General features: G+C 50.2%; 1 protein-coding gene across 1 annotated transcript in view; it reads right to left on the bottom strand.

The window, feature by feature from the left end:
* NLRP2 (NLR family pyrin domain containing 2) overlaps window positions 1-22,076 on the bottom strand; it is a 33,563-nt gene extending 11,487 nt beyond the window's left edge. Inside the window, exons 1-8 of the mRNA XM_033224419.1 lie at window positions 21,991-22,076; window positions 15,829-16,127; window positions 12,313-12,357; window positions 9,023-9,094; window positions 5,170-5,238; window positions 3,129-4,701; window positions 1,689-1,859; window positions 287-451 (exon numbers count right to left, since the gene is read on the bottom strand). Of these exons, the coding sequence (XP_033080310.1) occupies window positions 287-451; window positions 1,689-1,859; window positions 3,129-4,701; window positions 5,170-5,238; window positions 9,023-9,094; window positions 12,313-12,357; window positions 15,829-16,108 (2,375 nt within the window). The 5' untranslated portion in view covers window positions 16,109-16,127; window positions 21,991-22,076. The remainder of the gene's footprint in view (window positions 1-286; window positions 452-1,688; window positions 1,860-3,128; window positions 4,702-5,169; window positions 5,239-9,022; window positions 9,095-12,312; window positions 12,358-15,828; window positions 16,128-21,990) is intronic.

Here is a 22,076-nt window from a genome sequence, read left to right as displayed (position 1 = left end):
ATTGCACTTCGGCCTGGGCAACAGGGAAAGACTTCATCTAAAAAAAAAAAGAAAAAGATTCTGGGTGTTTCCTCGGATTCAGGGTCCTCACGTATGGTTGTCCAGGATGTTTTACTGCTCAAGGCAAGTAGAAACTCAAGTTCAGCCCATGCTGTCTCCTGGATCATCTGCCTTTAGTACTGTTTCTAGTCAGAAGAACGAACTTTTTCTAATTTACGCAAAATTGCCATGTAAGCTTGTGGTAGCTGTTTGTGTGACCAAGGATTTTAACGATGAAGAGATATACCCGAGATATCGCAGGTTACATTCTGGGTGTGTCAAGACCTCACACAATGCGGGAAGTATATCCTTCTGGTCATTGCCTTGGAGGGTCAGATGCGTTACAGTCTTGTGACCTCGAAGAGCTAGGCAGAGGTTCCGATGAGCATCAGCTGGGGAAATGTTTTTGAACCTAGGGAAAACAAAAGTGAAATCCTGAGTGTCTAGACCTATATTGTACTTAAATAGAAACTAGGGGCTCAATATGTTTAGACTATTTTTTCCATGTTTAATTTTTTTTTTTAATCTTTATATAGATTGGTTTTTTTTTGAGATGGAGTCTCACTGTCGCCCAGGCTAGAGTGCAATGCTGTGATCTCACTGCAAACTCCACTTCCCGAACTCAAGCGACTCCTACCTCAGCCTCTGGAGTAGCTGGTATTACAGGCGCCTGCCACCACGCCCAGATAATGTTTGTATTTTTAGTAGAGGCGGGGTTTTGCCATCTTGGCTAGGCTGGTCTGGAACTCCTGACCTCAAGTGATCGGTCTGCCTTGGCCTCCCAAAGTGTTGGGATTACAGGTGTGAGCCACCGTGACTGGCCCCTAAAAATTACTTTTTAAGATTATCCCATGAGACAAATTTAAGGACAGGACTCTCAATTCCCTGTGTCTTGAGCACTTAAGAGTCTACGGGCCGGGCGCGGCGGCTCACGCCTGTAATCCCAGCACTTTGGGAGGCCGAGGTGGGTGGATCACGAGGTCGGGAGATTGAGACCATCCTGGCTAACACGGTGAAACCCCATCTCTACTAAAAACACAAAAAATTGGCCGGGTGCGGTGGCTCAAGCCTGTAATCCTAGCACTTTGGGAGGCCGAGACGGGCGGATCACGAGGTCAGGAGATCGAGACCATCCTGGCTAACACGGTGAAACCCCGTCTCTACTAAAAAAATACAAAAATCTAGCCCGGCGAGGTGGCGGGCGCCTGTAGTCCCAGCTACTCTGGAGGCTGAGGCAGGAGAATGGCGTAAACTTGGGAGGCGGAGCTTGCAGTGAGCTGAGATCCGGCCACTGCACTCCAGCCCAGGCGACAGAGCGAGACTCCGTCTAAAAAACAAAAAAAACAAAAAAAAACCAAAAAAAACCACACACACAAAATTAGCCAGGCGTGGTGGTGGACGCCTGTAGTCCCAGCTACTCGGGAGGCTGAACCAGGAGAATGGAGTGAACCCGGGAGGCAGAGCTTGCAGTGAGCCGAGATCGCACCACCGCACTCCAGCACTCCAGCCTGGGCGTCAAGCGAGACTCCATCTCAAAAAAAAAAAAAAAAAAAAGAGTCTATGACAGGAATTTGAATATTGTTCCAATATTAAAATTGTAACATTTTCACACCCTAAGGATTTTAGTTCATGAATTAGTGTCTACTTACACCACTCTCTGGAGATGACAGTTGTCAGAGGCTATCTGTTCACACAGGATCTTTACTAGGGAGGCACTCAGAAAGCTATTATTGATTTCTAGATCCATCAGATCCTTATTTGAGCCAAATATGGAACAAAGGTCCGTCCAGAAAGGGAGCATGTCCTGATCATCCTGGGATCTACAGGGAAGAGAAGGGGGTTACATCAATGTAAGTCCATCATGGCTAAGGTATTTAGGGTTTCTCTGGGCATATACCCCTAACAAATAAGTATAACTGAAAGCTGGACCATTTAATCATTTGGCACCACCATCAGACAACTCAACACCCAAGACGTATCACAGGAGAAAGAACCTATTCTCACACAAAAATCCAACAGAGGGTAAAAATAAGTTAAAATGCTAAGCACATCATTGATAAAAGAATAGAGGCGGGGCACGGTGGTTCACGCCTGTAATCCTAGTGCTTTGTGAGGCTGAGGCGGTTGGATCATCTGAGGTCAGGAGTTCGAGACCAGCCTGGCCAACATGGTGAAACCCCATCTCTACTAAAAGTACAAAACTTAGCCGGGCGTGGTTGTGGGTGGAGGTAATCCCAGCTACTCATGAGGCTGAAGCAGGAGAATCACTGAAACTGGTGGGGTGGAGGTTGCAGTGAGCTGAGATCGAGCCACTTCACTCCAACCTGGGCAAAAGAGTGAAACGCTGTCTCAAAAAAAAAGAAAAAGATTGTGAATATACAGGTCAATAAGAAATATTCAGGCAGGGTGTATGGTACCTCATGCCTGTGATCCCAGTGCTTTGAGAGTTCAAGACCAGCCTGGGCAACATAGTGAGATTCTCTTTCAAAAACAAACAAAAAAAAGTAACTTAAGTTAGCTGAGCACGATGGTGCACACCTAATACCGGTCATCCCAGGTACTCAGGAGCATCACTTGAGCCCAGAAGTTTGAAGCTGCAGTCAGCTATGATTGCACCATTGTACTCTAACCTGAGCAACAGAGCAAGACCCTGTCTTAAAAATATACATATATTTGGGCCAGGCACAGTGAATCGTGCCTGTAATCCCACTTTGGGAGGCTGAGGCAAGTGGATCACCTGAGGTCAGGAGTTCAAGACCAGCCTGGCCAACATGGTGAAACCCTGTCTCTGCTAAAAATACAAAAACTAGCTGTGCATGGTGACAGGTACCTGTAGTCCCAGCTATTCAGGAGGCTGAGGCAGGAGAATCGCCTGAACCCGGGAGGCAGAGGTTGCAGTGAGCCAAGATCGTGCCACTGCACTCCAGCCTGGGTGACAGAGCAAGACTCTGTCTCAAATTAAAAAAAAAAAAAAAAGAGTCCAAAAAGAGGGAATTCCTGGCCCTAAGCCACAGTGCATAGGAGGCTCTGGCCTCTTCTAAGGGCGCATGGGATGAGGCTAAACGACCGGTCGAATGAACGGTTCCTACCTCTCAGCCTCAGCGTTGGATTCAGACACAGCGACATTCTCTGGGAGCGTCTCCTTTTTTATCACCTGCAGTGACATTTTCTGCAAGTTTCGACAGTGCTTGACGCAGAATGAAGACGGCGCAATGTCTACTGAGTTTAAGTGCAGGGTTATTTCTTTGAACTGAGCCATCACCTCCTTCACCAGCTCGTCGTCCTGAGACTCGTACAGACAGCAGAGGAGCTCCTTCAGGTCTGCCACCGTGGAATGTCCATTCTTACGACTTACGTCGCATCGCAGCAATTCCTGTTTGATCTCCGGTGATATCTGGCAGCCAAAGGTGGCCTCCAACTCCTTGGCTCTCTTCTCATTAGCCAGGCCAAAGAAGAAGCGTCCTGCCTGGATCAGGTCGGGGTTCCTGAGTCTTTCTTCTCTGGTAAGCATCTTCTGCACGTCGCCAATGTCCCAGGCATGGCCGTCCCTGTCCTCCTCCTCCTCCTCCTTCTCCAGGGCATAGAACAGCGCAGTGAGAAACTGCTGGAAGCTGAGGTGGATGAAGGAGTAGCAGCCTTTAGAGACTCTGTCCTGGCGGAGGATGTCTCTGTCCAGGAACGGGCGGAGGTCGGACTCCTGCACCCCAACCCTTTCCAGGTCCTCTCCGTGGAGCACGGACATCTGCGCCCACAAACCCTGCGCGGCCAGGAGGCTCAGCGCCCACAGCGCACCCCGGAGCTGTGCGCCCTGCGGGAACTGGCTGCAGAGGAAGCGCAGGAACAGCCCTGTGCTGGTGAGGCAGGTGGGGGCCGGGTCCTCCCCCTTCTCCATCTGCAGCTTCAGAGCCGTGCACATGATCCAGCACACCGCGGGCGCCGAGCCCAGCTGGAACAGGGCCGTGTTGCTCCTCATCAACTCAAAGGCACGCATGGCTTGGTCCTCGTCTCCAAAGTGTCTCAGGAAATAGGCCCTCCTGTCCTCCTCCAGGAACCCCTCTACCCTTATGTAGATTGGTTGCTCTGCCAGGAACCGGAGGTCCCTCAGGGCGCTGGGCCGCGTGGTGACCAGCAGGGCAGCCTTGGGTAACATCTTCCTCTTCAGCAAACTCCCCAGGAGGACAGGCACCGGCTTCTGCTGCTCCCAGTCCCCGCAGAGGTCCTGGATCAGGGCCCCAGGTGGGGCTCCCAGCTCATCAAAACCGTCAATCACGAACAAGATTTTCTGTGCTTGGGCTAGGATGTGTGGAATGTCATCCTGCAATTCAGGCCAGTCCCTGAAGACCATCTCTGCAAAACTGCACGGGCCCAGGCGGTTGAGCTCCCTGCAGCTGAGGTAGAATGCATATTTGAATTTCTGGATGAGGTTGTCCTCTGTCCAGTCCAGCATTAGTTTATTGGCCAGCGTGGTTTTCCCAAGGCCTGCAGGACTGTGCAGCACCACCGTGTGTGAGAAGGGCCCGGGAAGCATCCTGGGGTTGCTGAATGGGATCAGCATCCTGTATCTTTCAGCCATAACACGGACCTCTTTGCGGTCTCCAGGCCAGCTCTGCCACATCTCCCGGAACTTCGTCTTCAATATCAGCCTGTACCTATTCTCGTTATCTGTGGTGAGGAGGGAAGGGAGAGAGGATGTAATCAGTTATCTATAGGGAAAACCAGAACAACAAAATGCCTTGTGTTGGCCGGGCGCGGTGGCTCACGCTTGTCATCCCAGCCCTTTGGGAGGCCGAGGCAAGCAGATCACCTGAGGCTGGGAGTTCAAGACCAGCCTGACCAACATGAAGAAACCTTGTCTCTACTAAAAATAAATTAGCTGGGTGTGGTGGAGCATGCCTGTAATCCCAGCTACTCGGGAGGCTGAGGCAGAATTGCTTGAACCTGGGAGACGGAGGTTGCAGTGAGCAGAGATCATGCCATGGCACTCCAGCCTGGGCAACAAGAGTAAAACTGTGTCTCAATACATACGTATACATACATAAATAAATGCTTTGTGTTACATAGGAAAGAGGACTTCAAGTTTATAAAGAGAAACCTGATCCCAACCTCACTGCAGGAAGATATGGTACAGACCTGACTTTTCTCCTTTGACTTTGAAGACTTCAGTCAGGACAGTGACATCTTCCTCTGTTTCTGTACACTCTACAAAATACAAACTCATGTGAACTTGACACGAAATCAAGTGTATTTCCTGTGGAGTCCCAGTGAGGGAAAAGGAGTCAAGCTGACAGGACCAGCTAGAGAAACAGATAAAGCAAATGAGCTACAAATATGTTTTCCGGCCAGGTGTGATGGTTCATGTCTCTAATCCCAGCACTTTGGGAAGACGAGGTGGGCGGATCACTTCAGCTCAGGAGTTCGAGACCAGCCTGGCCAACACAGAGAAACCCCGTCTTTACTAAAAATGCAAAAATTAGCCAGGCGTAGTGGTGCACAGCTACTTGGGAGGCTGAGAGGCGCGAGAATTGCTTGAACCTGGGAGGTGGAGGTTGCACTAAGAGATCCAGCACTCCAGCCTGGGCAACAGAACAATACTCCATCAATAAAACAAGCTTTCTTCCATGGTTTAGAGCGTAGAAACAAGAGGAAACAGGTCAGCTATAGGTTTTTTTTTTTTTTTTTAGACAGTCTCACTGTCGCCCAGGCTGGAGTGCAGTGGCACAATCTTGGCTCACTGAAACCTCCACCTCCCGGGTTCAAGTGATTCTCCTGCCTCAGCTTCCCGAGTAGCTGGAATTACAGACATGTGCCACCGCGTCTGGCTAATTTTTGTATTTTTAGTAGAGACGGGGTTTCGTCATGTTGGCCAGGCCGGTCTAGAACTACTGACCTCAGGTGATCCACCCACCTCAGCCTCCCAAAGTGTTGGGATGACAGGCGTGAACCACTGCGCCGGGCCAGGTCTGCTTTTATGGTCCAGGAGATACGGTCCAAGATGTTTAGCCTTCCTGACCAGATCACACACACAGCTGCTCGCAAACTCCCTGCTTGCCATGAAACGCCTCAGTTTATCAAACACGTCTGCTGAAAGAAGACGGCAAGTTAAACCGCCTGTTGACCTGACGTTATCTATCAGCCCAAGCCCTGTTCTATAAAATCTGCAGGAAGCCGTGGTTCCTGGCAGTGAGCTTCTCTCGTGACAGCCTGCCCGCTGTGGCCTGCCAATGTCTTCTCCTACTTTCTCCAATAAACCTGCCTTTCTTTACCTTTATTTACTTGCCAATCTTTACGACTGTCTTGATAAATTTCTTTAACCGCCCTGTCACCAAGCACTGTTCACCCACATTTCCTGCTGAAGCATGACAGAGAGCAGGCTCCACAGCGCCCCCAGTCTCACTGGAATTCTTTGTCAAGATTCTGTGCTGGGAATGACATTGGCCACGTCTAGAGAGATGAACAGGGCAAACAATTCCTTCAACCAAGTCACTCACCTCTATTCTACAGAGCCGTAACAAGAAATACTTGCTCTATCGGCCGGGCGTGGTGGCTCAAGCCTGTAATCCCAGCACTTTGGGAGGCTGAGACGGGCAGATCACGAGGTCAGGAGATCGAGACCATCCTGGTGAACACGGTGAAACCCCGTCTCTACTAAAAAATATAAAAAACTAGCCGGGAGAGGTGGCGGGCGCTTGTAGTCCCAGCTACTTGGGAGGCTGAGGCAGGAGAATGGCGTAAACCCGGGAGGCGGAGCTTGCAGTGAGCTGAGATCCGGCCACTGCACTTCAGCCTGGGCGAGAGCGAGACTCCGTCTCAAAAAAAAAAAAAAAAAAAAAAGAAGTACTTGCTCTATCAAAAGTCAATGTGGGCTAGGCACAGTGGCTTACACCTGTAATCCTAGCACTTTGGGAGGCTGAGGCAGGTGGATCACCTGAGGTCAGGCGTTTTGAGACCAACCTGACAAACATGGCGAAACCCTGTGTCTACAAAAAAAAAAAAAAAAAAAGAAAAAGAGAAAAAAAAAATTAGCCAGATGTGGTGGTAGGCGCCTATAATCCCAGCTACTTGGGAAGCTGAGGCAGGAGAATCGCTTGAACCTGGGAGGTGGAGGTTGTGGTGAGCCAAGATCACGCCATTGCACTCCAGCCTGGGCGACAAGGGAGAAACGCTGAAGAAAAAACAAAAATGCTACCAGGAAGATAAAAGGGAACATGAGAGTAAGCAAGGCTGATCTTAAACTGATCACAGGCTGGGTGTGGTAGCTCACACCTGTAATCCTAGCACTTTGGGAGACCCAGGTAGGCAGATCACTTGAGGTCAGGAGTTCCAGACCAACCTGGCTACCCTGGGGAAACTCCATCTGTACTAAAAACACAAAAGTTAGCCAGGCATAGTGGTGGGCACCTAGTAGTCCCAGTACCTGGGGAGGCTGCGGCAGAAGCATCCCTTAGAACCTGGGAGGCAGAGATGAGCCACTGGACTCCAGCCTGCGTGACAGAGTGAGACTCCATTTCGAGAAAAAAAAAAAAAAAACAGAAAAAACCTGATCACAAAGTCAGCTCAGACAAGTCACCGACCCATAAGACTCAATTTTCTCTGAGTTGTTTCAAGTTGTCTCAACAATGTACCATAAATACATTTATACCTGTCAAATTTTTTTGAGACGGAGTCTCGCTCTATTGCCAGGCTGGAGTACAGTGGCACGATCTCAGCTCACTACAACCTCTGCCTCTCAGGTTCAAGGGATTCTACTGCCTCAGCCTTCTGAGTAGCTGGGACTACAGGTACGCGCCACCACACCCAGCTAATTTTTGTATTTTTAGTAGAGACAGGGTTTCACCATGTTGGCCAGGATGGTCTCGATCTCTGGAACTCACGATCCATCCGCCTCACCCTCCCAAAATGCTGGGAGATTACAGGCGTGAGCTACTGCGCCTGGCCATCTGTCAACTTTTAAAGAATTTAAAGAAGGCCGCGTGCTGTGGCTCACGCCTGTAATCCCAGCACTTTGGGAGGCTGGGGCGGGGCAGATCTCTTGAGGTCAGGAGTTCGAGAACAGCCTGACTGAGATGGTGAAACCTGTCTACTAAAAATACAAAAAAAGAAAAACTTAGCTGGGCTTGGTGGCATGCACCTGTAATCCCAGCTACTTGGGAGGCTGAGGTAGGAGAATCACTTGAACCTGGGAGGCGGAGGCTGCAGTGAACAGGGATGATACCACTGTACTCCAGCCTAGATGACAAGAACAAGACTTCATCTCAAAAAAAAAAAAAAAAAATTAGCTGGGTGTGGTGGCAGGCACCTGCAACCCCAGCTACTCAGGAGGCTGAGGCAGGAGAATCAGGAGAATCGCTTGAACCTGGGAGATGGAGGTTGCAGTGAGCAGAGATCGCACCGCTGCATTCCAGCCTGGGCGACAGAGAAACTCCAACTCAAAGCAAAAACAGGCCGGGCACAGTGGCTCAAGCCTGTAATCCCAGCACTTTGGGAGGCCGAGACGGGCGGATCACGAGGTCAGGAGATCGAGACCATCCTGGCGAACACGGTGAAACCCCGTCTCTACTAAGAAAATTTAAAAAACTAGCCGGGCGAGGTGGCGGGCGCCTGTAGTCCCAGCTACTCGGGAGGCTGAGGCAGGAGAATGGCGTAAACCCGGGAGGCGGAGCTTGCAGTGAGCTGAGATCCGGCCACTGCACTCCAGCCTGGGCGACAGAGCCAGACTCCGTCTCAAAAAAAAAAAAAAAAACAAAGCAAAAACAAAACTGCACCATGCTCCTAACTTTCTACAGACTGGTTCTAATTCTCTGCAACGTTTGTTCTTCCCGCTATTCTTATGGGAGGTTGGAATTCTCCAGGAGACAGCGGGCAGATTAAGAAGAGTGGAGAAAAAGATTGGAAAGAGATGGGGTTCTGAAAAGCAACAGGAGAAAGCAGCAAGAAGGGACAGCTTCCCTCAGCGGACTCCAGCGTTGGAGGTCCCGACACCCACCTAGTGTTCCTGCTTTGAAACGCTCCAGCATTTCCTCCACGTCTAGAGGTTGTCTTTCTTTCCGTGTTATCCCTGAAGAAAAAGAGGGGGCATTACAGGCCTGTTGCTGTGCTGGCGGTGGGACTCCAAGATGGCTCAGGTTCCACCACTGAGTCTCAATAGTTAAGCCTAGATTAGGTCATTTACTAGATTCCTAAAAAGGATGCTGACGAGGTACTGGATGTAAAAGTGAAAGTACATTGGGCCACGATCCCAGGTTTACGTGCCTTTCTGGTGCGAATTCTAAATGTTCAGAACACAAAGTGTGAAAAACACACACATACACACATACACACACACACACACACACACACACACAGAGTACTCACACATAAGGTCACTGGAAAGGCTTTGAGGATTCACCGCCTAATTTTTCTTTTTTTGAGACAGAGTTTCGCTCTTGCTGCCCAGGCTGCAGTGCAATGGCGCGATCTCGGCTCACTGCAACCTCTGCCTCCTGGGTTCAAGTGATTCTCCTGCCTCAGCCTCCCGAGTAGCTGGGATGACAGGCATGCGCCACCATGTCCAGCTAATTTTGTATTTTTAGTACAGACAGGGTTTCTCCATATTTGTCAGGCTGGTCTCGAGCTCCCAACCTCAGGTTATCTGCCTGCGGGGCCTAACTCCCTAGTTTCTGATGAGGTAGATAAATTTAAAATGAACTGGGAAAGAATATAAGTACAAGGTGGAATCGGTCGGGTGGGGTGGCTCATGCCTGTAATCCCAACACTTTGGGAGGCCGAGGCAGGTGGATCATTAAGTCAGGAGATTGAGACCATCCTGACCAACATGAAGCTCCATCTCTACTAAAACACAAGAAATTAGCCGGGCATGGTGGTGCGCAACTGTAGTCCCAGGTACTTGGGAGGCTGAGGCAGGGGAATTGCTTAAACCCAGGAAACAGAGACTGCAGTGAGCCAAGATTGCGCCACTGCGCTCCAGCCTGGCAACAAAGCAAGTGAGACTCCATCTCAAAAAAAATGAACAAGGTGGAATCCTAATATCTGCAGCTTAACCCTGGATAATGAAGGGGCGAGTCCGTGGAACTCCTGAAAAGATGCCGGGGAGGCAACTGGACACGGGCATGTGAACTTCAGGACAAAGGCTGGTCTGAGAAGAACCTTTAGAGTCTTCACCACCAGGCGAGGTGGCTCACGCCTGTAATCCCAGCACTTTGTGAGGCCGAGGCAGACAGATCACTTGAGTTCAGGAGTTTGAGACCAGCCTGGCCAACATGGTGAAACCCTGTCTCTACTGAAAATATGAAAATTAGCCAGGCGTGGTGGTGGACGCCTGTAATCCCAGCTACTAGGGAGACTGAGGCAGGAGAATCTCTTGAACCTGGGAGGCGGAGGCTGCAGTGAGATTGTACCACTGTACTCTAGCCTGGGTGACAGAGCAAGACTGTCTCAAAAAAGGTCTTCATGAGGCCGGGCACAGTGGCTCACACCTATAATTTCAGCACTTTGGGAGGCTGAGGCAGGTGGATCACAAGGTCAGGAGTTCGAGACCAGCCTGATGAACACAGTGAAATCCTGCCTCTACTAAAATTACAAAAATTTGCTGGGCATGGTGGCAGGTGCCTGTAATCCCAGCTACTTCCGAGGCTATGGTAAGAGAATCGGTTGAACCCGGGAGGCAGAGGTCAGAGGTTACAGTGAGCCGAGATCATGCCACTGCATTCCATCCTGGGCGACAGAGTGAGACTTTGTCAAAAAAAAAAAAAAATAATAATGATGATAGGCCAGGCGCGGTGGCTCAAGCCTGTAATCCCAGCACTTTGGGAGGCTGAGACGGGCGGATCATGAGGTCAGGAGATCGAGACCATCCTGGCTAACACGGTGAAACCCCGTCTCTACTAAAAAATACAAAAAAAACTAGCCGGGTGAGGTGGCGGCGCCTGTAGTCCCAGCTACGCGGGAGGCTGAGGCAGGAGAATGCTGTGAACCTGGGAGGTGGAGCTTGCAGTGAGCTGAGATCCGGCCACTGCACTCCAGCCTGGGCGACAGAGCGAGACTCCGTCTCAAAAAAAAATAAAAATTAAAAAAAAAAAAAATAATAAAAAAAATAAAAAGTCTTCATGGCCAGGTGTGGTGAACCATGTCTGTAACCCCAGCACTCTGGGAGGCCAAGGTGGGAGGATCACTTGAGACCAGGAGTTTGACACCGTATCTGGCAACACAGTGAAACTGTCCCCACCAAAAATACAAATATTAGTCAGGTGTGGCAGGGCACACCTGTAGTACGGCTACTCAGGAGGCTGAGGTAAGAGGATCTCTGGAGCCTGGAAGGCTGAGGCTGCAATGAGCTATGATTGTGCCACTGCAATCAAGCCAGGGCAACAGAGCAAGATCCCATCCCAAAAAAAAAAAATCCTCAGGATATAAGTAGCTGGTAGGGGCCAGGTGTCATGGCTCACACCTGTACCCCAGCACTCTGGGAGGATGAGGTGACAAGACTGAGTTTAGTAATTCAAGACCAGCCTGGGCAACATAGCAAGACCCTATCTCTACAAAAAGTGAAAAAATGAGCCAGGAGGGGTGGCAAGTGCCTGTGGTCCCAGCTACTCAGGAGGCTGAGGCAGGAGGATCGCCTAAGCCTGGTGGTCAAGGCTGCAGTGAGCTGTGATTGCACCACTGCACTCCAGCCTAAGTGACAGAGTGAAGTCCCGTTTCAAAAAAAAAAAAAAAAAAAAGCCGGGTGTGGTGACTCATGCCTGCAATTCCAGCACTTTGGGAGGCTGAAGTGGGCAGATCACTTGAGGTCAGGAGTTCAAGACCCAGCCTGGCCAACATAGTGAAACCCTATCTCTATAAAAACCACAAAAATCTAGCCAGGGCTCGTGGTGGTCGCCTGTAATCCCAGCTACTCCAGAGGCTGAGGCAGGAGAATTGCTTCAACCTGGGAGGCGGAGGTTGCAGTGAGCCGAGATTGTGCCACTGCACTCCAGCCTAGGTGACAGAGCAAGACTCCATCTCAAAAAAGAAATGTCTCTAGCTTATCCAGTTTCAAAGGCCAAGCTTGCTCTTCCCCACTTTTTATGTATTTATAGATTTCCAACAAATGCTATCGTGTTTCAGCTTCCCAGGTCTTACTGCTACCCACCTGTGTGACCAGCTCCGTCCTGGGAGCAGGGATGAGAAGTCCGGCATTTCTTTACAGTCTTAGTAGTCAGTACTGTCTCTTCTTAAAACAAAGCCCCAAGCCCCAAATCTCACATGAAGAATAAAAGTTGTAAATGAGTAACTTACCTAATGATAAAGGCTTGTTCTTATTAAATGATTTCAAAGCTGCTTCTGAAAAAGGAAAATGGGAGGGGGGGAGATTTGCATTTTAATATGAATTCAAGATTTTATTGCCTTCATAAAAGACAACACTTAGAACTGGATCACTTGGTCTTTTATCTCCTCCCAGTTCAAAATGCTTGCATCTTTTCTTTTTTTTTTTTTTTTGAGACAGTCTCACTCTGTCACCCAGGCTGGAGTGGCAAGATCTTGGCTCACTGCAACTTCTGTCTCCCAGGTTCAAGCGATTCTGCTGCCTCAGCCTCCCGAGTAGCTGGGACTACAGGCACGCACCACCATGCCTGGCTAAGTTTTGTATTTTTAGTACAGATGGGGTTTCACCATTTTGGCCAGGCTAGTCTCAAACTCCTGACCTCATGATCTGTCCACCTTGGCCTCCCAAAGTGCTAGGATTACAGGCATGAGCCACCGCTCCTGGCTGCTTGTATCTTTTGGCTAGCATTCTTAGATCTGCAGATAGGCTCAACGCACTCAAGCCTTAGCACAATCTTCTTTGTAGTTTTAGCCTTTTTCCAGAAAATTGGCTTAGTCTGCCCACCGTAGTCACTCTGCTTCCTGCCATAACACTGCTTCCCTTGGGCATACCAAAATCCTTGCCCTGTGTAACTCTGTGGGGATGGTGCTTGCTACACTTCTTACAGAAAGTCCGGCGGGTTTTAGGAACATTCACCATGTTTGTGTGAGCGCGATCAGCACAGAAAGAAACTTTGCATCTTTTTCAGAGCCCAGACCCTTGTAAGTTTACAACGCTCTGGATTTCCTCCTCCTATTTTCAGACTTGTAACCTCCGGAGGCCAGCTAGAGGTAAAAACCCTTGGCTAGGCATGGTTGCTCACGCCTATAATCCCAACACTGGGAGGCCGAGGTGGGCAGATCACCTGAGATCGGGAGTTTGAGATCAGTCTGGCCCACATGGTGAAGCCCCATCTCTACTAAAATACAAAAATTAGCGAGCATAGTGGTAGGCGCCTGTAATCCCAGCTACTTGGGAGGCTGAGGCAGGAGAATCACTCCCTCCCGGGAGGCGGAGGTCACAGTGAGCCGAGATCATGCCTTTCTACTCTAGCCTGGGCGACAAGAGTAAAACTTCGTCTCAAAAAAAACCAAAAACCCTCACCCATCCATTAAAGATAGGAAATATTATGCTAAGAAGTGATCTCCAACGGAAATGAAACTGGCAATTTTTTTTTTTTTTTTTTTTTTTGAGACGGAGTCTGGCTCTGTCTCCCAGGCTGGAGTGCAGTGGCCGGATCTCAGCTCACTGCAAGCTCCGCCTCCGGGGTTCACGCCCTTCTCCTGCCTCAGCCTCCGGAGTAGCTGGGACTACAGGCGCTCGCCACCTCGCCCGGCTAGTTTTTTGTATCTTTTAGTAGAGACGGGGTTTCACCGTGTTAGCCAGGATGGTCTCGATCTCTTGACCTTGTGATCCGCCCGTCTCGGCCTCCCAAAGTGCTGGGATTACAGGCTTGAGCCACCGCACCCGGCCGAAACTGGCAATTTTTAAAGAAGGATTTCCTTAAGGTTGAAGAGTATTCCATTGTGTAATTAATACCTTTTTTTTTTTTTTTTTTTTGGAGAGGGAGTCTCACTCTGTCACCCAGGCTGGAGTGCAATGGTGCAATCTCAGCTTAGTACAACCTCCAACTCCCTGGTTCCAGCCATCCTCCTGCCTCAGCATCCCAAGTAGCTGGGACTACAGGCGCCCACCACCATGCCTGGCTAATTTTTTTGTATTTTTAGTAGAGACAGGGTTTCACCCAGTTGGCCAGGCTGGTCTCAAACTCCTGGCCTCAAGTGATCCACCCGCCTTGGTCTCCCAAAGTGATGGGATTACAGGCGTAAACCACCGTGCCTGGCCTACCAGGTTTCCTTTTTGAGGCTTGGGGTCCCAATAATCTCATAACCCAGGCAGTAGGCAGTGTACCCAACGGGCACCACATTTTCCATTCATCCAGTGATGGTCACTTAGACTGACTCTGTATCTTGGTAACTGTAAATAAAGCTGCACTGGCCAGGCACTGTGGCTCATGTTTCTGATCCCAGGACTTTGGGAAGCCAAGTCAGGAGGATCAGTTGAGCCCACAGGAGTTTCAGACCAGCCTTGGCAACATGGTGAAACCCTGTCTCTACAAAAAAAAAAATACAAAGATCAGCGAGGTGTGGTGGGAGGCTATGGTGGCACGATTGCTCGAGTCTGGGAGGTCGAGGCTGCAGTGAGCTGTGATCACCCCACTGTACTCCAGCCTGAGCCACAAAGCGAGACCCCGTTTCAAAAAAAAGTACAGCCAGGTGGTGGCTCACGCCTGTCATTCCAACACATTGGGAGACTGAGGCGTTTTGATCACGCAATCAGGAGTTGAAGACCAGCCTGTCCAACATAGTGAAATCTCGTCTCTATTAAAATACAAAATTTATCCAGGCACAGTGGCAGGTGCCTGTATAATCCCAGCTACTCAGGAGGCTGATGCAGGAGAATCGCTTGAACCTGCAGGGCGGAGGTTGCAACGAACAGATTGCACCACTGCACTCCATCCTGCATGACAGAGTGAGACTCGTCTCAGACAAACAAAAAGTGTAAAAGTTATGGGGTAGAAAGTAGAGTTGTTTTAAATGCACTAGCTGGCTGGGTGCAGTGGCTCACGCCTGTAATCCCAACATTTTGGGAGGCCAAAGCGGGCAGATCACGAGGTCAGGACATCGAGACTATCGATGGCTAACATGGTGAAACCCCATCTCTATTTAAAATACAAATAAAATCAGCCAGGCCTGGTGGGACGTGCCTGTAATCCTGGCTACTCGGGAGGCTGAGGCAGGAGAATCGCTTGAACCCAGGAGGCGGAGGTTGCAGTGAGCCGAGATCATGCCACGGCACTCCAGCCTGGGGGACAGAGCGAGATCCTCTCTCAAGAGAGAAATAACCACAGTTCATGTGCATTTTATTGTAATTTTTAATTGTCTTTGCCCCCATTATTTCTGAACTGGGATTGGTGAAATCCACAGATTTGTCAGGCCAATGGTACGATCCCTGAAAGGGACAGAAACAGGTCGAAAGAGGACAGACACCAGAGTTGATGAAGATCTAGCACCTGTGTTCAGAACACACAGTCCTTCTCTAAGCCTCAATGCCATTTCTTTTTTGAGACCGAGTTTTGCTCATTGCCCAGGCTGGAGTGCAATGGCATGATCTCGGCTCACAGCAACCTCCGCCTCCCAGGTTCAAGGGATCCTCCTGCCTCAGCCTCCCGAGTAGCTGGGATTACAGGTGTCTGCCACCACGCCTGGCTAAGTTTTTATTTTTAGTAGAGATGCGGTTTCACCATGTTGATCAGGCTGGTTTCAAACTCCTGACCTCAGTCACCCAAGTCGGCCTCCCAGAGTGCTGGGATGACCTTCTGAATTTCTAAGTCCTGGAGAGGTCGCTTGCTTCCTCCTAGGACACAGTGTGGACCGACTTCTGCTCACCTCTGAGTTCGTCCTTTGCTCTCTCAGACAGATCCACTCGGTGCATCTTTTCAAAGACCTGGATGGTCGCCAACTCCGTCCAGTAGCTGTGACAGTGGCTGATGAGGATTTCCGCCAGTTGCTTCCCATCCGCCTCGTCTACTTCCTTCTGGGGGATCTTCTGGACCTCATTTCCCAGGAAGACTGTCCTGAGCAGAGACTTGAACTTGCTCAGCTCATCCTGGCTGAGCTGCTCCAGGAGAGCCTGCAGGTTGAAGTTCACCTGGGTGGAAGACACCATCTTGTCCCACGTGGGAGTTCTGATGAGAATTAAGGGAGGAATGGAGAGGGATGGTGATCAGCACTCCTGTCTCAATGCCAGTCCCCTCTGTGCCATGAACAAGGGCACTCTCACATTACCCTGCTTCTTCAAGAACAAACTCCCAGCGTGGGCAACACAGTGAGACCCCCATTTCCACAAAAAGTAAGTTAGCAGTGGGTGGTGGTGCATGCCTGTAGTCCCAGCAACTCAGGAGGCCGAGGTGGGAGGATCGCTTGAGCCTGGGAGATTGAAACTGCAGTGAGGCCTGATTGTGCCACTGCACTCCCATCTGGGCAACAGAGTGAAACCTCATCTCGTTTTACTTTTATTTACTTATTTTTGAGACTGTTTCACTCTGCTGCCCAGGTTGGAGTGCAGTGGTGTGATCTCAGCTCACTGCAACCTCCGCCTCCCAGGTTCAAACAATTCTCCTGCCTCAGTCTTCCGAGTAGCTGGGATTATGGGCACCCACCACCACACCCAGCTACTTTATTTTTTTATTTTTATTTTTTGAGACGGAGTGTCACTGTCACCCTGGCTGGAGTGCATTGCTACAATCTCAGCTTGCTGCAACCTCCACCTCCCGGATTCAAGCAATTCTCCTGCCTCAGCCGCCTGTGTAGCTGGGATTACAGGTGTTCACCACTATGCCCAGCTAATTTTTGTATTTTTAGTAGAGATGGGATTTCACCAAGTTGGCCAGGTTGGTCTCGAACTCCTGATCTCCTGATTCGCCTGCCTCGATGCCCAGCTAGTTTTTCTAACTGCAAAATAACCAGCTACTGTTACGGTTTTCCCTGAGGGACTGGCTCAGGCTCTAAAAGCCTATAAAGTGAAAACACTCTCTCATTATAGCAAAGTAGTAATACAACAATGAAAGGACAAGCATAGATCGGATGAGGAAGTGGAAAGCTATGTCAGTCACCCAGGAGATAAGACACTTCATGAAAACTGGGGTGAATGTGAAAACGCAAACACACAGCCAGGCACGGTGGCTCATGCCAGTAAATCCAGCACTTTGGGAGGCCGAGGCAGGCGGATCACGAGGTCAGGAGATGAAGACCATCCTGGCTAAAACAGTGAAACCCCATCTCTACTAAAAATACAAAAAATTAGCCGGGCATGGTGGCGGGCACCTGTAGTCCCAGCTACTCGGGAGGCTAAGGCAGAATGGCGTGAACCCAGGAGGCAGAGCTTGCAGTGAGCTGAGATGGCACCACTGCACTGCAGCCTGGGCGACAGAGCGAGACTTCGTCTCCAAAAAAAAAAAAAAAAAAAAAAAAAGCACACACATGGAGACCTCTCAGGAGTGATCCAGGACTTCGCTTTGCCCTCTGGTCTTGCAATGGCAAAGACAACGGTTTGTCAAGCATTTGAGGAGCTGTGGCCTCAGGCTAGGGCGGGGCAGCGGAGCTGGGGCAGAGAGGCCTCAGCAATTCACCCTGCCCGTGTGCTAGGGTTTGCTTTTTTTTTTTTTTTTTTTTTTTGAGACGGAGTCTCGCTCTGTCACCGAGGCTGGAGTGCTGTGGCCGGATCTCAGCTCACTGCAAGCTCCATCTCCCGGGTTCCACGCCATTCTCCTGCCTCAGCCTCCCGGGTAGCTGGGACTACAGGCGCTGCCACGTCACCCGGCTAGTTTTTTGTAGGTTTTAGTAGAGACGGGGTTTCACCGTGTTAGCCAGGATGGTCTCGATCTCCTGACCTCGTGATCCGCCCGTCTCGGCCTCCCAAAGTGCTGGGATTACAGGCTTGAGCCACCGCGCCTGGCCGGGTTTGCTTTTTTGAGACGGAGTTCAAAAAACTCCCCAGGCGCAATCTCAGCTCTCTGTAACCTCCGCGTCCCAGGTTCAAGCGAGATTCTCCTGCCTCAGCCTCTTGAGTAGCTAGGATTGCAGGTATTGGCCACCACGCTAGGCTAATTTCTGTAATTTTAGTAGAGATGGGGTTTTGCCATGTTGGCCAGGCTGGTCTTGAACTCCTGACCTCAAGAGATCTGAACCACCTCAGCCCCGCAAGGTGTTGGGATCACAGGCATGAGCCACCGCATCTGGCCAACACTGTTTATTACTTAACCACTCTTTTTGGCTCTGGCCACTCCCCAGGTGGGTTGGATTCACACAGAATAAATGGAAAACAAAGAGCTAGTAAATGGAGGTTACTTAAATGGAAGTAAAATGGCAAGTTGAATTAAAACAGGCTTGAGGCTGGGCCTGGTGGCTCATGCCTGTAATCCCAGCACTTGGGAGGCTGAGGCGGGTAGATCGCCAGAGGTCAGGAGTTCGAGACTGTCAGGCCTTTGAGCTCAAGCTGAGCCATCGCATCCCGTGACTTGTACATATACCCGCCCGCCCGGATGGCCTAAAGTAACTGAAGAATCACGAAAGAAGTGAAAATGCCCTGTCCCTGCCTTAACTGATAACATTCCACCACAAAAGTGCAAATGGAGGGTCCTTGCCTTAACTGATGACATTCCATCATAAAAGAAGTGAAAATGACCGGTCCTTGCCTTAAGTGATGACATTACCTTGTGAAATTCCTTCTCCTGGCTCAAAAAGCTCCCTCACTGATCACCTTGTGACCCCCACTCCTGCCCACCAGAGAACCACCCGCCTTTGACTGTCATTTTCCTTTACCTACCCAAATCCTATAAAACGGCCCCACCCCTATCTCCCTTCGCTGACTGACTCTTTTCGGACTCAGCCCGCCTGCGCCCAGGTGATTAAAAAGCTTTATTGCTCACACAAAGCCTGTTTGGTAGTCTCTTCACATGGACGCGCATGACAGAGACCAGCCTGGCCAATATGATGAAACCCCGTCTCTACTAAAAGTACAAAAATTAGTCGGGCATGGTGGCACATGCCTGTAGTCCCGGCTACTTGGGAGGCTGAGGCAGGAGAATGGCTAGAACCCGGGAGTGGGAGGCGGAGGCTGTGGTGAGCCGTTGAACTCCCGCCTGGGGCAACAAGAGTGAAACTGTCTCAAAAAAAAAAAAAAAAAGGCTTGAAGATGAGTTAGAGGTGGAGCCTGGTCTCAGGACACAGGTGTGTGACTTTTACTTTACTGAAGCTGGCTGGGGGCTGTGGCTCACACCTGTAACCCCAGCATTTTGGGAAGCCAAGGCCAGCCAAGGTGGGAGGATTGCTTGGAGTTTGAGACCAGCCTGGCCAACATGGCAAAACCCTGTCTCTACAAAAAACAAAAAAAAAGATACAAAAAAAAGTGCTGGGCATAGTGGCATTCACCTGTAGTCCCAGGTACTCAGGACGCTGAGGTGGGAGGATCACCTGAGCTAGGGAAGTTAAGGCTGCAGTGAGCTGTGATCGCATCACTGCACTCCAGCCTGGTAAAACAAAAACACAACACTGGGGGTGGTGGCTGACGCTTGTAATCCCCGCACTTTGGGAAGCTGAGGTGGGTTGATCACTCCAGTCCAGAAATTCCAGACCAGCCTCGCAACATACATAAGACCCTGTCTTTATTTTAAAAACAACAGCAGGGCCGGGTGGGGTGGCTCGCGCCTGTAATCCCAGCACTTAGGGAGGCCGAGGCGGAAGGATCACCTGAGGCCTGGAGCTTGAGACCAGCCTGGCCAACATAGTGAAACCCTCTATCGACTAAAAATACAAAAACTGGCTGGACATGGTGACAGACGGCTGTAGTCCCAGCTACTTAGGAGGCTGAGGTACGAGAACTGCTTGAACCTGGGAGGTGGAGGTGGCAGTGAGCTGAGGTAGCGCCACTGCACTCCAACCTGGCAAACAGAGCTACTTTGTCTCAACAACAACAATAACAAAATATATATATAGCAGCAGCAACAAAAACTGTAGAGAAAGGGTGTAACACCTCTCTATATGCTAGCTGTGAATAACGTGAGAATGACAACTAGCATAGGTATCTGCATAAGACTCAGGTCGGGAAGCTGGAATAGAATGACGATAAGAGGCTCCACCACCTCCATGAATAAAAGGCAGTACCTTCTGTTAAGAGGACTCATTAGACACAACCTCAGCACCGCCCAGGACTCCACACACAGCACCACAGCATCTGACCTGTTCCATTTTTTTTTTTTTTGAGCGCTATCCCAAATCCCCCAAGAGACCAGAAATAAAAGCACACAAACCTATCCTATTATGAACCAATGTAAACTAGACACTCTAGATCTAAGCATCTGCTACTCTTTCCCAATCAGAACCACTGAATTTTTTTTTTTTTGAGACAGAGTTTCTCTCTTGCTGCCCAGGCTGGAGTGCAGTAGCACGATCTCGGATCCCCGCAACCTCCGCCTCCCGGGTTCAAGTGATTCTCCTGCCTCAGCCTGAGGAAAGAGAGAGACCCTCTCATATATATATATATGAGAGGCCCTTGGGAGGCCGAGGCGGTGGATCACGAGATCAGGAGATCGAGACCATCCTGGCTAACACGGTGAAACCCCGTCTCTACTAAAAATACAAAAATCTAGCCGGGCGAGGTGGCGGCGCCTGTAGTCCCAGCTACCCGGAGGCTGAGGCAGGAGAATGGCGGGAACCCGGGAGGCGGAGCTTGTAGTGAGCTGAGATCCGGCCACTGCACTCCAGCCTGGGCGACACAGCGAGACTCCGTCTCAAAAAAAAAAAAAAAAAAGGACAGAAATTGTGCACTGGAGAGCTCGGATTTTAAGGCAGTAGCTTGCCGATGCTCCCAGCTGAATAAAGCCCTTCCTGCTACCACTGGGTGTCTGAGAGGTTTGGTCTGTGGCTGGTCCTGCTATAAGCCTCCCCAGGAGCTGGGATTACAGGCATGCTCCACCATGCCCACCTAATTTTACACTTTTAGTGGAGACGGGGTTTCTACATGTTGGTCATCACCTCAGGTGATCTGCCCGCCTTACCCTCCCAAAGCGCTGGTATTACAGGTGTGAGCCACGAGACCGGCAGAAACACTGAACTTCTCACAGAAGACAAGATTTAGGCCCAGAACGGTGGCTCTTGCCTGTAATTCCAGCACTTTGGGAGTCCGAGGCAGTAAGATCTCTGGAACCCGGGAGACCAGCTTGGGCAACATACTAACACCCTACATCTAGTGAGTCTCTACAAACAGTGATAATATTATTTAGCCGTAACAGATGTGGTGGCACCCTCCCACGGTCCCAGCTACTTCAGAGGCTGAGGTGCGAGGGTTGCTTGCGCCCAAGAGGTCAAGGCTTCAGTGGGCTGAGATCCTGCCACAATGCTCTAGCCTGGGAAACAGAGTAAGACCCTCAAAAAAGAAAAAAAAAAACAAAACAAAAAGAAAAAAGACAACTCCAGGTTCCAGCAAGAGAAGAAAAGCTATTCAGTGTTTTCCAGGCATGGTGGCTCACGCCTGTAGTCCCAGCTACTCAGGAGGTTCAGACAAGAAAATAGCTTGAACCTGGGAAGTGTTCAAGCTTGAACCTGATTGCACCACTGCGCTCCAGTCTGGCCGACAGAGCAAGACCGTCTCCTCGTCAAGGAAAAAAAAAAAAAAAGAGAGACCGGGCGCAGTGGCTCACGCCTGAAATCCCAGCACTTTGGGAGGTCGAGGCGGGTGGCTTACAAGGTCAGGAGATCGAGACCATCCTGGCTAACACGGTGAAACCCCGTCTCTACTAAAACTACAAAAAACTAGCCGGGCGTGGTGGCGGGCGCCTGTAGTCCCAGCTCCTCGGGAGGCTGAGGCAGGAGAATGGCGGGAACCCAGAAGGCGGAGCTTGCAGTGAGCCGAGATCGCCCCACTGCAACCCAGCCTGGGCGACACAGCGAGACTCCGTCTCAATCAAAACAAAAAAAAGAGGAGAAATTTTACCAACTGTGGAATGGAGAAATAAAGAAATGAAGTTGCAGAGTTGCCCGAGAGCTACTCACCTCCTAACACCTGGCCCTACTCCCCGGCGGCACTGAGGGATGTAGGCTGAGAAAGCTCTAATAAAAAGGCTTCTCCTGGCCGCAGC

Source organism: Trachypithecus francoisi, unplaced genomic scaffold (genome assembly GCF_009764315.1).
Source record: "Trachypithecus francoisi isolate TF-2019V2 unplaced genomic scaffold, Tfra_2.0 Lachesis_group12, whole genome shotgun sequence".
Lineage (NCBI taxonomy): Eukaryota > Metazoa > Chordata > Mammalia > Primates > Cercopithecidae > Trachypithecus > Trachypithecus francoisi.
This window is presented reverse-complemented; position numbering and strand designations above follow the sequence as displayed.